This window comes from Anolis carolinensis, chromosome 1 (assembly GCF_035594765.1).
Source record: "Anolis carolinensis isolate JA03-04 chromosome 1, rAnoCar3.1.pri, whole genome shotgun sequence".
Taxonomy (NCBI): Eukaryota; Metazoa; Chordata; class Lepidosauria; order Squamata; family Dactyloidae; genus Anolis; species Anolis carolinensis.
In genome coordinates, this window is record NC_085841.1 from 330,403,193 (window position 1) to 330,420,428 (window position 17,236).

General features: G+C 38.2%; 1 protein-coding gene across 7 annotated transcripts in view; it reads left to right on the forward strand.

The window, feature by feature from the left end:
* ttll5 (tubulin tyrosine ligase like 5) overlaps positions 1 to 17,236 on the forward strand; it is a 177,124-nt gene that overhangs the window by 94,547 nt on the left and 65,341 nt on the right. For 4 of the 7 annotated variants that reach the window (XR_010002127.1, XM_062968328.1, XM_062968329.1 and 1 more), the window contains 5 exons: positions 1,229 to 1,332; positions 6,975 to 7,102; positions 7,381 to 7,494; positions 8,809 to 9,198; positions 11,608 to 11,789. Coding sequence is in view for 6 of the 7 variants with exons in the window: in XM_062968328.1 (XP_062824398.1) it covers positions 1,229 to 1,332; positions 6,975 to 7,102; positions 7,381 to 7,494; positions 8,809 to 9,198; positions 11,608 to 11,789 (918 nt within the window). In the remaining variant the exon portion in view is untranslated. The remainder of the gene's footprint in view (positions 1 to 1,228; positions 1,333 to 6,974; positions 7,103 to 7,380; positions 7,495 to 8,808; positions 9,199 to 11,607; positions 11,790 to 17,236) is intronic. The other 3 variants (XM_008121901.3, XM_062968331.1, XM_062968332.1) reach the window with 3 other exon arrangements.

Below are 17,236 nucleotides of genomic sequence, written 5' to 3' on the forward strand. Positions count from 1 at the left end.
GCAGGAAACATGCCTAAGACCTCAGTATTTGAAACTTTTCTTTTTTTTAAAAAAAGGATATAGTATAGTTTTAAAGCAATTTTAATTTTATAATGTTTTGTTGTCCATTGTTTTTCTCCACCTCCCCCCCCCCCATTTACACTTTGTAAACACCATAACTATTGAATCTTGACAATTATATTTTAGCCACACAGTTCACTGTTTAGCTTCCATTAGTCAGAGAATACCAAATAGGAAGTGCCCAAGTTCAGTTTGGCATTTACAATCTATCAATTGGGAGTGGCATGGATGACTTTGACAATGGTATTGCTTCTTTCTTGCTCTTCTGTAGGCAAAACCAGCTATTTAAGTACACAGATGTTATGCATATTTTGCCATTAAAACTCACACATTTCTTGCTTTTGTACCATATGAACTGCTACATTAAAAGAAAATACAGTAAGCTATGTGCGTAGTACAGACAAATACAGCTACATTTCAAAGTATGCTAATTTTCATATGATGATTATTTGTACATTCTAAAAGTTGAGATCCATAGGAGGTTGCAGGTGTGCTTATATTTGTACATGCTTTCTTAAAACAAGAATAAAGCCAGTTAAGGTTTTTAGAAGTAAACCTTTAAGCAATTAAAACTCCCAAAATCACAAATGTTTTTGTTTTACAGATTGGTCCCTGTGCAAATATATTTCAGCTGCCATAACAAAATAAATTTTACATATAGAAATTATGAATAAAAGCCCTTTGCCTTGACCAAGATAAGCAGACAATGACAGAATTTCTGTCCATTGTGAGAAAGAATAGTTATATTCCAATAGAAAATGTATTGGCTTCAACATTGTCCCACAGACTAAGGCATATTTTAAGTGTAATTGAAAAGATTTATCACTGGTTAACCTGAAATCTTTAATATGCTAGAAAAGGCTCTAGATGATATTGTAGAGCAGTGTGCACTCTATGAGTTTTCATTTTTAAAATCTAGTCCTCATTCTTATACAGAATGAAAATATTGGGTCTACTGCTTGTAATCATGGTGCTTTTTTGTAGCTCAGGATTAGCAATGAGGATCATAGAATCCCATGTGGCTTGTTAGTTCCAATGTGATGAATGTGCTTGATGTGTTAACTGTTGGACTCCCTTAACTGTTTCATTTGGAAACATTTTAAATACCTCATAATGTATATGCAGGCAGGATGGCTGGAGAGATTACTTCAGTGTTGCTTACTTGTAGGAAACTGATCAGATGGCTCAGAAAAAATTAAAACAGAAACAGGAGGAGGAGGAAGAAGAGGGTGTGGATCCTGAAGGGTTTCATGAATTTGTTATTAAAGCAAGGTACGGACTGATTTTTTAATTCTTTTCTTAAGCATCTCCTCCCTTTTACACTTTTATTTGCAGATATGCTGGGAACAGCATGTGTGGTTACAGATTCTCCTTCTCTGTTGGTACTGTTCTACTATACAAAGCAGAATTTTTGTTATTATATCCCAAAATCCTTGAATTATTGAAATATTGCCTTTCTTGCACCAAGTTTGACCAAACATGAATCTCTTCAGCTCAAACAAGCACATTATGGTTCTTGCAGATAACCACTCGCTGATATTTAGCAACCATCTTCCTTAATTGCATTGGCTTTGACCACAGTGTAGTTGGATAGCTTAAAAAAGCTACATCATCTCACCTTTTAATAGGGTTAAGTAGTTAAAGGACCCTGTTTAAAGTGCATCTACAGTCTTAACTCAATATGGCATAATATGTTCAGTAACATATATGCAGAGCCCCCAGTGATGCAGCGGGTTAAACCGCTGAACTGCTAAACTTGCTGACCAAAAGGTTGGCGGTTCAAATCCGGGGAGTGGGGCGAGCTCCTGCTGTTAATCTCCTAATGCCAACCTAGCAGATCGAAAACATGCAAATATGATAGGTACCACTCTGGCGGGAAGGTAACAGTGCTCCATGACCTATGGACAATGCTGGCTCTTAGGCTTAGAAATGGAGATGAGTACCACACCCCAAAGTTGGACACAACTAGACTTAATGTTAGGGGAAAACCTTTACCTTTACTTTAACATAGACGCAAAACTGCAGTTGAATATATTGCATTTATTCTGCTATGTCTCTTTTCTCTAGTTTGTCACTCACTTTTTTGTGGTCTTTGTACCTCATACAAATGGGGTTTGAATGTTCCAAGGCTGAATAGCTTAGTGGTAACGAGCACACACACTGTGCATGTTCTAGCCTGCCAAGCTGTGGTTCCCTTAGTTTCTTTCTGTCCTCCAGTAGAACAACTTCTTGTCGGGGTATTTTCCTGTTGAGTAGTTTCCCACACCTTTCTCTGGTTTTCTTTATCCTTCACTTTACTCTTTTATTTCTCTCACTGTGATGAATGCATTTATGTATACTGTATATAAAATATTTTCTCTTTACCTCATAGCTCATTTGTCTCTCTTCTTGCCCTTCTTTCTTTTTTGTCATCATTTCTTATATTAATTCTTTTGACCTCTTCTTTCTCTTTCTTTAAAATGTGTCCTTATATTTCAAGGGTTTCTCTTTCCAATTGTCTTAATATTTCTTGTATTTGGGGGAGCAGCACATTGTATATATTTATTTATTTATTTACATCACTTCTATCCCACCTTTCTCACCTGAGGGGACTCAAGGTGGCTTACAAATCTGGCAAAATTCAATGCCAATAAACAACAGTACAGTACGATAAAACATAAAGCAATTAAAAACAAGTAATAATAATAAAACAATATACAAATATAGAACATATAAAGTGCTTAAAACCATTCATCCGAAAAACCTTGCACATAAAACTTGATCTAGACAGAGTCGAAGCCATCAGAGCTTATTCTTTAATTACTTGAGCGTATAGCCAGGTCTTCAATTTCTTTCTAAAACCAAGAAGGGATGGAGCCTGCCGGATGTCGCTAGAGAGAGAATTCCACAGCCGAGAAGCCACCACTAAGAAGGCCCTGTCTCTTGTCCCCACCAGCTGCGTTTGCGAGGCAGGTGGGACCGAGAGCAGGGCCTCCCCAAGTGATCTTAAAGTTCTCGTAGGCTCATAGGAGGAGATATGTTCGGACAGGTAAGTTGGACCAAGGCCAGCACTTTGAATTGGGCTCGGTAGCATATTGACAGGCAGTGGAGCTGCGCAATAGAGGAGTGGTATGCTCCCTGTAGGCTGCTCCAGTTATAAGCCTGGCTGCCACCCATTGTACTAATTGAAGCTTCCGGGCCCTCTTCAAAGGCAGCCCCATGTAGAGCGCATTGCAGTAATCCAAACGGAATGTAACAAGAGCGTGGACTAATAATAATAATAATAATAATAATAATAATAATAATAATAATAATAATAATAATTTATTCTTGTACCCCGCCCCATCTCCCTGAAGGGACTCGGGGCAGCTCACATGGGGCCTTGCCCAACATCACAATATAAAATCAAAACAAAAACACAAATTTACAACAATAAATCAACAATATCGGTAAAACAATCGAAAAGGACAATCTTACAAGATAAAATGTTAAAACAGGTATATCAAACACAAGTCTGGGCCGAAAGGTGAATGTGTCAAATCGGGAGGAGATAGTTACATAATTGACATAGTCAATGAAGTACTATAAATGACAATAGTGACAATAAAAGGGCAGATCAGTGGGTCTATTATTACATAGGCAGGCATCTTAAACCAACAAAAGTCACTCATCAAAGGCTTTCCGGAAAAGCCAGGTTTTCAGATTCTTCCGGAATTCTTCCAGATTCTACCGTGGCCAAGTCAGACTTCCCAAGGTACAGGCGCAAATGCTCCCCTGGTCACCACCGAGACCTGGGACTTCAGGCTCAGCGATGAATCCAGGAGAACACCCAAGCTGCGAACGTGTATCTTCAGGGCAAGTGTAACCCCATCCAACACAGGCTGTAACCCTATCCCCTGTTCGGCCTTATGACTGACCAGGAGGATCTCTGTCTTGTCTGGATTCAATTTCAATTTTTTCACCCTCATCCAGTCCGACACAGCAGCCAAGCACCGGTTCAGGACCTGAACAGCCTCCTTAGTGACAGGTGGGAAGGAGTAACAGAGTTGGACATCATCTGTGTTCAGATGACACCCAGAAACGCCGGATGATTTCTCCCAGTGGCTTCATGTATATGTTAAACAACATGGAGGACATATTACAAAGGCTTTATGTTGCACACTCTGAAGAATCATGCCCATAAGGTCCACTGGTGGGAAAAATCACTCCAGGTGTTGGACCAGAGTATGTTCCTAATGCTAAACTAAAGAAATCTGGGCAATCCTTGATTTTGATGTCCCTATCAGAATTGATTACATCTTTGCTACTGACTACCTCTGTTTTGTCTATAGAGCCTGCTTTGGTAGTCAGGGCCAAGTCCAACACAATTGTAGTTGTTACTTAGTGGCCAAAGAAACCACTTCACTGCTATATCTTTCAAGTGAAAGTACTTGAATATTCTACACTGAGCAGACTTCCTATCCCACTGACAAGGCTAGGTCCTCTATCTAGACATCAGGATACTTTGACTGACAACCTAGAGAATTCAATCGTAACTTCTCCTTAGTTCCTTTCAATACTATATACTGCACAAAGAATCTACTTTGGGACATAAGGAACATTCTTATGAATACAAAATGTGTGTTAGTTCTTATAATAATATAATAACTTTATTTTTGTATGCCGCCTCCATCTCCCCAACAGGGACTCAGAGCGGCTCACATGGGGCCAAGCCGAGCATATCATATAACATCATAAAATGAATAGTTCAGACAAAAACTAATTAAACCAGTCATAATTTAAATAAAACATAATTAAAACAAAAATATTAAAACAATCATTTAAGGCATTAAAAGTCTAATATAGCACAACAATACGGGCGACAGTCAAACTGAGGAGAGAATGTCTCTGTCAAAATAGAACATATATCCAAAAGACAAGACAGGTAGAAAGATAAATCTGGAATGGAAGACAAATTATAAAATGACAGGGAGATTTTCAATAGGGATATGGCCACGTTATAATGGGCTTGTCTAGTCAAAAGCACAACAAAACAACCATGTTTTTAACTGTTTCCGGAAGGCAGAGAGGGTCGGAGCTAACCTTATGCATTTCGGGGTCTTGAACCTTCATCTAAACCTTCCAAGGACTCCTCCAATGCCAATATCTTCTTTGGAGAAATCTCTGTATTCTCCTTCTACATCCGGTGCATAGCTTGTTTTCATATTTACAATAGGTTCTTTGTGTGTAATGGTGGGCCTCAGAAAGGACATCAAGTTGACTTCACAAAGATTTTCTAAATGGATAGTTCTCACTATCCATTTAAGCTATGAATTGGTTAAATGACCAGTTCCACTTTGTCTATGGCACATTCTACTAAAGTTGTACCTTCTTCAACAGCTGTACCAGCATTTCACTGTCTGATTTGTGCAAGGCTAGTACCTGATCAGAACTATCCATGTTCATCGAGCATTAACAACTGTACTGTTGATCTAGAGCAGATGTGAGTTTTGGCCATGCTGTTCTTTCATTAATTCCTCAGTAACCTGAGCCTCCATCCATTGTTTAGCTTTGCAATCATCCACTTGTGTGAGACACAGAGATCATGAAGAAGAAGAAGAGGTTGCTTACTTGTAACTGGGTTCTTAAGAGGTCATCTGTGCCCTCACATAAGCCTGCTCTATGGACATGTACGGTAGGCAGGAGGAATAGGGTTTTCCCACCAACCCATTTGTGATCATTGGAAGGACCACAGTCAGAAATAAGCAAAAAGTCTATCATTACAATATTGTACAGACAAATAGAAGTTGTTATATAGTGTTGTCAACATGAAGGCTATCTTGATGCAGACTCCCTTTTTCTTTTTTCATATTTTCTAACACAGTAACTATGGTTGCATGAAAGAAAGGGAATGTATAACTTTAGAGTGGTCAGAGTTGAATGATGAGCACTGATCCCAGGACTCATAGAATCATAGCGTTGGAAGAGACCTCACGGGCCGTCCAGTCCAACCCCCTGCAAGAAGCAGGAAAATCTCATTCAAAGCACCCCCAACAGATGGCCATCCAGCCTCTGCTTAAAAGCCTTCAAAGAAGGAGCCTCCACCACAGCCCGGGGCAGAGAGTTCCACTGCCGAACAGCCCTCACAGTGAGAAAGTTCTTCCTAATGTTCAGGTGGAATCTCCTTTCCTGTAGTTTGAAGCCATTGTTCCGCGTCCTAGTCTCCAGGGCAGCAGAAAACAAGCTTGCTCCCTCCTCCCTATGACTTCCCCTCACATATTTGTATATGGCTATCATGTCTCCTCTCAGCCTTCTCTTCTGCAGGCTAAACATACCCAGCTCTCGGCAGCCTTGGCCATTAGACTGGAATATTTAAAAATAATTCTGTCAGCAATATTATTCAGTATTTCTGTGACACTTGTAAAAAGGTTGACCTACAGTCAACTTTTTCTTATTACTAGGCCTCTTATTTATGTGCAGTGGTGGGAAGCGATAACAATTACCATTGTGGTAATATTTGTATTTGGGCTAAAGTTTTGGATGTGAAGGACCTTAAAGCTGATATGGATGTTCACTCAGCAGTTTTCTTAGAAAATATATTAATTCAGTTTCCACTTCCTTTTAGTTTCTTTCCTTGTATTGTATTTTTTTCCACTGAATGCTTCTCTCTAAGCATCTCTGAGCATCAATTGAAATTGTGTCACAGAATTACAAACACTTGCTAGATGTTGTAACCATCAATTTTAAAGTTGCATCCTGTGTTTTAATCTTTGTTCTGTGTATTTTAGTATGTTTTTATAGAAATACATTTTACTACATCTATTTTATAGAATGATTATGTGTTTTAACAATGTTGTAACCCTTCTCGAGCCACTAGGAGAGGCAGGTAAGAAATACAATTATTATTATTATTATTATTATTATTATTATTATTATTATTATTATTATTTTCTTAGTGAAAGTGATCTGGAAGAGGTGTTGACGTTTTATACACACAAGAATAAATCAGCAAGTGTCTTCCTGGGAACAAACCCTGGAACTTCAAAGCACAGTAATAGCCAGTTGGAAAACAGGGGCAAAGAGGGTGAGTATGCATACCTTCTTCTAATAGTTGTCTCTGATAGCGTCACATAGAAACGTGGAGAAGGTGCAGTATTTCATTTGGTCTCCTTATTAGATATGTGGAAATACCAAATGGTTTGGATTGATAAGCACTTCTATTGCTGTGATGGATTTTTGTTTGAAGATACTCTAAACTAATTATTGTAGCATTAGAAAGTGGTGATAGGTAGTAAACATTACACATAATTACTGCATGCTAGGAATTGGATTTTCTTTACCCGGTTCCAAATTTCTTTTCAGATCACCCTGAAAAATTGGAAGAAACTGAAAAACAGCAGTCTCAAATTCCAGTGGTTAAGGAAAATGTGGCAGAGGAGCTGAAAGATGACCAACTCAAAGAAACCAGACTATCCAGTAAGTAAAATTGGACATAATTAACTTTGCAGCCTATATAACACAAGGTGATAAGACTGAATGTTAGGATCTGACATAATATATGGTTACTTTTTGACATTCAGACATATATTTAGTGCAGCAGAAAACCATGTTTGTTTGCAAAACTTTGACTGACATTAAAACATTGAGCAGAATAATCAGCATGTTACAATACTAAAAATATTTATTTTTTCAAATTTTAATGTAGAATTAATCATAGTAAAATGTGTTGGTTTTTTTTGATCATTCTGATTTTGAGTGGTATAAAAAATAATAGATTAGTCAAGTGAAAACAAATTGAGTATACCTTGTTCAGAATTCCAAAAAGTCTTAAATTTAAAATAGTCCACGTGGATAGCTGAGATAGTGACACCTTCACTTTCTGGTGGTTAATAAACTTTGTTTGATGCACATGATTTGTAGAAAAATATTTTGGGCTATGTGTATATAAAAAATAAAGGAATTTCATGTTATATATGGGTCTCATATCCAAGATATTATGAACATATCTGCAAATACAGGTATTAAAATTTTAAAAATCCAAAACACCTCAGGTCCCAAGTATTTCAGATAAGGGATGCTCAGTCCTCTTTTAATGATTTCAAATAAATAGATTCCATATCACATATTTTCATGCACAATGGAAGGAATGTATTGTCTATCATGTAGAGTTTCCGATGCTCTCATCACTACACTATTGTAGAAGAGACAGAAACGTTCTTCAGTGGTTACAATTCTAAGACTTTATTTTGAGTGTTATTACAGGACTGTAGTCTATGGTTATGTTTATTTGGCTTCTGAATAACATTTTAATGGAACTTCCAAAATTACAGTGTGGAGTAAAGGTAACTAAGTGAAACATGTAAGTATATATAGTATCCATTTGGAAACAATACGTCATGTGCACAGATCAACAGTTGGCAATTATCTTCATTAACATTAAGTATAAGCTTTCAAAAACACTCCTATCAATAATAAAGTACTCTTATAATAACGAATCTTGCTGAAATGAATGTAATACTATATATAATAAAATAGAATCCAATTTTAAAGACAATCAGCTCCTTTTAGAAAAACCTTTTTTGAAGGCCAGAGTTAGTGGTGAATATATCCTGTAGAAAACTATTGTGTTATACTGGGTGTCTTATATTTCATGCCCCTTGTTTATAGTATTCATTTTCCTAAACAAGCTGGTAAAAGACTATGCCAATGTTATTGTGTATATCATATTTGTGTTCTTTTACAATAAGCACCAATTAGCTTCCATATGTCTTTGGTTTTTTTTTTAAATAGGGGTTACTTCTTCACCAGAAGATGAGAATGCACCACAACTCAGCTTCCTTAGTGCTACTTCCTCCTCTGTTCCTGATGCCATCCTTCCACAAAGCATCAGTCCCCAGTTACCCTCTCATACTGCTGCCTCTGATAATGCACAGCTGCCTGATCATCTCTCAGGCTTCTCTCTTTCATCTGGTTCTAGACTGATTCCTTCCTCATCTTTCCAAAATGCAGCAATGGACAGCTGGTCTAGCACAACAAAAAATGTACCCCAACTGTCCTCCAACAATGCAGGATTACACCGTTGTCAGTCTGGCAGTTTTACTGCCAGTCCCTTCTCTTCCTTTCAGAGTGCTATGCAGATCTACAGTCAAAGACTGACCCGGCCATCCTCAGCAAAAGCAGGTAAGGCAGCAGGATATTTGGCTGCTTAACTGGCACTAATACTTTCATTCTCTGTTCAGAATATTTGACTATACTGCCAAATGTCAGAGTAGGGCTATTCAAGCATGTAGGTAAGGGCATTCTTATTTGTTTTTCCACAGGGTAGTTATTTCAAAACGAAGTAGAAGCCATCAGATCCAGTATTTGGTATCTATGTCTGCTAAATTAATAATAAAATCATAATTTATTTTAGGCAATTTTCAGAAATCATTTTCTCTCTCCGACCTTGCTCCTGTCGACACATGACACACTTTGGCAGAGGTTCTCAATAGTCCAGAAAGTAATGATTAAAATTTACCCATGTGAAATGACTTAAGGTAAACTATACCGCAACAACAGAAAGTAACCTGCATTGAACTATGAATGGATGACTCAAATAAATAACTTTTCTTAGAATAACTCTTTATTTGTTCTGCAAGTCACCATCCTGTTGAAATGATCAGGCAGTGTGCATATAGCTCTTAGCAGCACCAAAACTTTCTTCACTTTCTCACTGTTGATAACTTAGCCCTTCCTCTTTTGGACAATGAACATCAGGTTTTGGGTTGTTTTCTTCAAATGATTCAGTTATATGTTGAATTTTGCCTAAGAATCTTTTGCCCTCTCTTCCTTTTCATCTGTTGTCACCACTTGGCCATTAAATTAGGAATATCCGCAAATACTTTTTCTAAGTGTTTTTCCTCTTCATATTTATAATAAATTTGCTTTCTCTTCGTGGTTGCTTGTTCTTCATTATACCTTCTTTCATCTGGCGACATTCTTATGATTATCATTATGAGATGGTTTTTGAAATCTTGTGGTCTCATGGCCATTCTTCAAAAATGCATTTAGTGTAGGGACAATATTTTATACACTGATTGACATTTTCAGTGAAATTCACTGTTGGCAAGCATAAACACTGTCATAGCTTTTAAAAAACACACATCTCCAAGCCTTCAGTCGAGAGGGAGTGATTAAGACATCAATTATATTAAAGCCTTTAAACAACAACCTTGTATACTGCTATTTGTTAGTACCCAAAGTCAATTGTCTTACTTCATCCTGAATCTGCATAGCAATCAATTCAAACTGCCCTCTGCAAATGGAACTTTGGTTCTAGCATCTACTCCATCTGTACAATGTTCAGTGTCAGGCCTAAGCAAGCAGCCTATATCACCAACGACCAGGCCACTAAATATTGATGAGGCATCCCTACCCAGACACATATTGGGGTAGGGAGAAAGGCAAAAAGAAGAAAGACAACAAGCAAGGTCAGATCTTTGCTTCTGATTTTTAGACAGTCTCATTCTCTATGCTTGCCAGTATTTTACTGGACAAGATCTGCTCAGTTCTGACACCAACAGCATGGTCAGTTACACACAGAACATGTATTAGTATCAATGAGGAAGATGGGGATGCATTTTTCCATCCCTTTGCCTATGTATCAGTCATGGTACTGGGCATCAGCTTCATCTCAGAGTTAGCCCTAAACTTTTACCAATTACTTATGTGACAAACTTTTCACAGCTTTTTGTTATCAAACATAACCTCTCTCCGTTCAAGTTACAAAACACGGGTTGTTTTCACAAGTTGAATGCGTTGTTCTCAGTCTTTGACTCCATTTTTTTATCTGTAGTACAATATCTCTTTGGTCAATGCCTAGGCCATTTCTTACTTTGATAAACCTGGATTATAGCAGACACTTGGATTCTTTCTATTAAACATCTAGGCTGTGCCACAGAATTTCTACCACCAACTGAAATACTTTGTCCAACTCCTCCTCTTGTGGATCAGAGAAGATATCTTTATTCTTTTCTCAATACAAGTAGTAAAGTAACAATTCCTTGATTTGGATGCACATCCAGGATGGTCACTGTGGAAAAGCAGGATTCACCAAAGGCACTGAGGCTCTCTGGCGTCAGAAAGGAAGGAGAACTAGCTGCTGAGTGCAATTAAAGCCTCTGCTCTCAACACTTCAGGCAACTGAGAATAGCATGTGAGACAGGCTTATATAAGGCCTACCTCAAGCTTTGCAAGAGGAGGACCTCATACAAAAATCTAGATTCTTGTGAGATCTCATATCTAGTGTGAGAGATCTTCATATTTTGAGGCTCAAGGTGAGTTTCATATAGACCTGTTCACATGTTCTGCTAATTTTAAGCTGACTGCACAACAAAGGGTTTTCCCTTATTGAACTGAAAACCTGGCAACTCTACAATTGACCATTTTAAGAGTCACAGCTACAGGTAAGTATAAGTATAAATGCATTTTGTAGGAATCACCTTGTCTGAATTTTTATTTACATATCTTTACTCCTTTTGGGCAAAAATCCCATATTCTCTGTAGACTGGTGCAATTGTTTTGCAAAGGATTTTTTTTCACTGTCTTCAGCAGGTTCAAGGAGTCACAGCCCAAGCAGACAGCGAAGTGCATTTGCCAGAGTAACTAAGGACGGGGAAGAATGCAAGCGATTCAGCCATGGTGTTATTGCAGAGGAATTGCACAGATTGGCAGAGAAGCAGGCAACAAGGCAATACTGTCCACCCAGTCATATAAACCTCCTTACACAACAGGTACAGAATTAGCTCTGTTCTCTGCTTAGAACTAAAACGATTTGATAGGTGAGAACATGACTGCAAAATAATGAGGTGAAACTTTTGAATGAGTGAAAACCAATTTGAAGAGTATGTTTCCGCAAGAATATCTAAATGTATTTTCTGAGATCATTGAAACAAGTATCATGTTACACATGTTTGGTTTGCATGGACTCGTGGATGGACATGGAAGTTAGACATACTCCTGTTTTAAATGTTTAGGATGGGAGCAGGGTTTTGCTTCTAAAAGAATAAGTTAGTCAGGGAAGGAGAGGATTCAGACACATGGACAAATGTTGTTATCACTCCACATGCTTGGATAGGAAGGAGACTTTGTAAAACAGCAGGCCATTTGTTCCATTGGCCTTGGATTTCTTCTACCTATGCAGAGATAAGAGGAAGGCATGGTGTATCTTAGGAACAATAGTAGCATCTCTTGCTGCTCTATTCACTTTTTTCTCAAAGGGAAAACATTAACTCTGTACATCTGTACTGTTCTGAATTCAAGAGAAAGGAATTCCATATTATGGTATTTCGTTATATAAGATGGCTGCATAGCCACAATGGCAAGTGATCAAACTGTTTCAATTAAAAAAAAATATATATATTAAATTATAACATAGAGAGCATGACTTTGGTAGTGCTGTTGTATCACTTTTACAGGAGTGTACCTGTGTAGTAACTAATACTTAGAGATGCAAACAGAAATAAATGTCACTAGTGTGATTTATTTATTGCTGGTAAATGCTTGTGATCCATAGTTCATGATGTTCTCACAAAAATATGTAGCTGTGTATGGAAGTGACTCTTTTTGAAAGCCACTCAGAAAAAAAAAACATTTTGGGGAGGAATGAACCTTGTATTTTTCTATTGTTTTCCTGGAATTGTTGATATTCTAATGAAAATGCTATTTATACAGTGGCTTGTTCATCCTGCTACCTTTCATTCCACTACTTTGCTGCATTTCCTGGTTTTTAAAACGAATAGTCTTAAATGAAACAGTTGTGACCAAGTGGTCATGCTATTCTGGAAAGTGAGATTTGATCCTTTCCAGCTTTGGGTTTTCAGTGAGTAAAAAGTGTTTGTTTGGCTAAAAAGGAAGGGCATTGGAGTACCTAATCAGAATTATTCATCTCTGCACTTTCATTCTCCATACATTAATGTTAGTGTTATTGGCATTTTGGATGGCAGAACTGCATGAGCTTTACTCTGATAAAAACACAAATTATAGTTTCATGTTTCCATTTAAGGAAAAAATTATGATCAGTATCATCTTCCAGGGGTATATTTTTCCACCCTTTGGCGGTCAACAGAACACTGCAGATCATTTTATTTCCATGGAACATATTAGAAACAGCAGCCAAGAGAATAGTGCTGCAGGATTATAATGCACTGAACAGATCTTGTATCAACATAGGCAGAAGGGACAAAGATTCACTTGCTTTGTTTTTATTGCGGTCCATTATTATATCCCAGGCATCTCCAGTTGAAGCATCCCAACTGTGGGCCTCGGAAAACTTTTGCCTTCAATCCGAGAAAACTGGTCCAATCAGGATTAAGGATAGATTGAGGCTAGATAGACTGTGAACCACTTTGATAAAAAAAATGCTCCTGTGTGCACAGCCTTCATTATCACATGTCCATAAATCCAGTGAGCCTTTAGATTTGAGTTTCTTGAAGAGCAGTCCTCCGTCCCTTATGGAGCTTCTAAAATAATGTACTGTGGCGCACAGATTGGGACTATCTGCTATTCAGAAAACCTCACTAGATCATGTATGTGCAGGGTTTTTGGCACTCCTGGATTTTGGACATATTCTAAAAGTGTTTAGAAACGCCTGCTTTATGCAGTTACTGAAAAAATGGCTGCTAGTTGGCTAAGTGATTTTTTTTTTTACAAAAAAACACATGCCTTTCTATGCAGTATACTGTGAACTGGTTCTGTGTGAGGTCTTTTATCAGTGGTCATGTGTATGCTGTGGGGTGGGAAGCAGTAGTTTATTACTGTTGTCTCCTAGGCTGCAGCACTTTGTGATTATTTGATGGTAAATAGAAGAATGTGTTGAATTGGCCCAACTTTGTAAAGAGGAGGGGAGATTTAGTAAGAGCTCTGCCCTTCTCTGTCAACTATTGTGTGAAAATTCAGGGACTGGCTATCACCAGGAACAGCTCCAGAATTTCTATCCAGGGAGTCTGATCACAGGGATAATACTGGACCACCCAGACAAGGGCTGGAAAGAGATGCATATTTCTTCTCTGGTGAAGCAGCCAAACCCTCAAATCTTGCAGCCAGATTTCTTGCAAATGTGCTGATACATATTCCTGAAAACATGATTTGGGGGGCGTGGGGTGGGGTTGGGGGGGTGAAGTACATAATTCCCTTGCTGAAATGGAACACAACTGAGAAATCCTGGTGGTGCTGCAGAGAATATGGAGTGCAGTATATCTGCTGTGATTAGGAGCAACTTTCTGCCATGCACCAGTCATTGTACACAACTGGCTTATAGTCCTTTCACCACTGGAGATACTTGATAAACTGTGTAGTTATTAGTCATGACTGCTATATAATGTCTCCATGCTCTAAGTATGTTTCTCAATTCCAGTTTGTTTGGATGTATGCCTGGGATGGTGCTATTGCTCTTATACCTTGCTTGTTAGCTTTCTGTAGGCATCTTTGATGACAGAATATTGGAAGAAAGGCATAATGGAGAGTAGATTCCCTAACAGTATCCACAGCCCTTTTGCTTGTGGATACTTTAGAAAGGCGTCTCTGAACTATTCTTTCTGCCTTCCGGCTGCAGTAATTTTTCTGCAGTTGGAATGGAGCTTGTGATTTGAAGGAGACCGCTATTTGAACCAAGCTGAGCTTTAAGAAACTCTGATTGTGGGAAGAATTATTCCCTGATCATCAAAGGTTTGGCACATCTACGCACTGTTGAAATAGCTCCTACTGAGAAGTTTTGAGGCTAAGAGTACTTAATTCAGAGCTTGATTCTTTTAGTACCAGCAGAAGGCAAGTAACCATTTGCTGTAGTACAAACCTCTTTTAAGAAATTATTAAATGGATGCATATGCTGGAGACACTACAAACAAATCTGCAAGTTTGTCAGGTTTCCCAGGAATGTCTCTGGCAGGTCTTTGTCTGGAACATTTTCTGGAGACCATAACGCTTTTGCTTTTTGTGCATATGCATATCCTGTAAGCTGGTAAGCTCAGCAAGTAAGGAAGGAATGTCATGGGCCTTTAGCCAGATCAGCTTTTGGTATGAACACAGATTTCACACCTCTCAACCCTTTTACTCCTTGTTCTCACTTTCCTTAAAGTTGTGGATTAATGCAAATATATGGATGTAGTAAAGTTTCTTGAGGGCAAATTTCTACTGTATGGGTGCGGCTAAAAATGGGACTCAGTCAAGAGTAGAATAGCCTTGGAACAGATCTTTCTCCCTCCTCTTCTAGAGGCCCCTGTACACATCTGGATATAACAAGTGGTTACAGCAGCATTGTTGCTACGCCGCTTCCCTAACTATTTCTCAGTGATCATATACAACATATTTACATAGGGCCCTACATGGGGTATATTAATTTTTGAAGTAGGAAGATTTTCATGGGAGATGTTACCTATTCATTTTCCCCACTCTTTGTAGGATGAATGAACTTAGAATGGACTGATGGACATTGGCTCCATAATGACTTTCAAAATGCTACTCCTAAAAGTAATAGTTGGTTTTATGTATATAAAACCAGGCTATGGCGCAGGCTGGAGAGCAGCTGCAATCAATCACTGCAATGAATCACTCTGACCAGGAGGTCATGAGTTCGAGGCCTGGCTCGGAGCCTATGTTTGTTTGTCTTTGTTCTATGTTAAAAGGCATTGAATGTTTGCCTATATGTGTAATGTGATCCGCCCTGAGTCCCCTTCGGGGTGAGAAGGGCAGAATATAAATGCTGTAAATAAATAAATAAATAATAAAGCCAGAATTAGCAGTGAAAAAAACCAATCTAGCTACAGTTAGAAAAGTTTTTTTTTTAATGTGGATTGAGTCAAAATGGGTTGCTGCAAAGGAATATTGTAGAGTAACTAGTTCAGCTGTCAGTGTTATATGAGAAAAATAATATTTTGCCTAGGGACAGAGTAAATGCATTTGAATTGATAAAGTATCCACTTTCCCCAGCCTAATGCTACTCTGAGATGTGTTGGACTTTCAACTCCCATTTCCCCCCATCAGCATACCCCAAACAGAGGTAGGCATAATGTTGTGAAAGGAATGGGAGGAAACTACTCTATTTTATTGGTCACTTTTTGATGACTACATTTAATAAAGTTTGAAAGCCCTTTGGTATCATGATCACTTGAAATGTGGTTGCAAATTGTTACAGTAAAACACACTAAGCAAGCAATCTGACCTTTCAGTAGGTTCTTGCTGGCAGAATAGAAATGTAAGAAAAGCAATTATTTCCTTTCCCCCCTTCGTTTCTATTTTTCAAATACCTGTTTTCCTCCAGTTGTGACTACTGAATGGGAAATTATTCTTTTCAAGTTCCTAGGATGATTCAGAACTCTGACATCTCTCAAAGCTATCCATTACTTTGTAACATCTGATTACTGAAGTTCTGACATTGAAAGGGTGGTTGCCAAGATTAATTTTTCTGGAGCAGGGAGAGGTCAGATATTCTCACCTGAACTTGGAGCTTTTCTCCAACCTCAAAAAACCCTTAGGACAGACTGTAACCTCAGTGCGCCTATTAGACAATACTATTAGTTTTTTAACTCTGGACATATTTCTGGCTGATAATCTGACAAGGAAGTAATCTTTAACATATACAAAATCCATTAACTATGTTGAGAAACTGTTCACTATGACATTGACCTTTGGTGTTTCTTATTTAGACACCTCAACCTCCTATTCAAATAGAAACTACCAAATTATTTGTGTTATCCCTTTTTAATGTTTATGCTGCAAGTTTGAATATGGGTGACTGCCCCAAATCCATCCAAATGTCTCATGGTTTGTCATGAAAAATAACGTCCAGATGAAGTGTTATTGCTGTAAGCAAGTGTTCTTGAGCAATGGCAGCAGATGGATAAAGTATCCGCTTTCCCCAGTCTAATGCTACTCTGAGATGTGTTGGACTTTCAACCCTCATTTTCCCCCCATCAGCATACCCCAAGTACCTAGAAAATAGTAGTGAAAATAGTGCATTGTTCACAAGGCAGAACATTGTTCTCAAGACTTGTTGGAATACTTCTTAGAATTAGAATAGTTCATGAAGCCTTTACAAGTAGGCACAGGCAGATGGATCTCTCTCACATAATAATACCTGGTGGTTAAGATAGCGTTTAGCTGGTTTGTGGGAAGTGAGACAGATTCTTGACAGCTGAAGCTTCTGGCAAAGTCATGCTGATCTTCTCCCTTCCTCTTTCTCGTT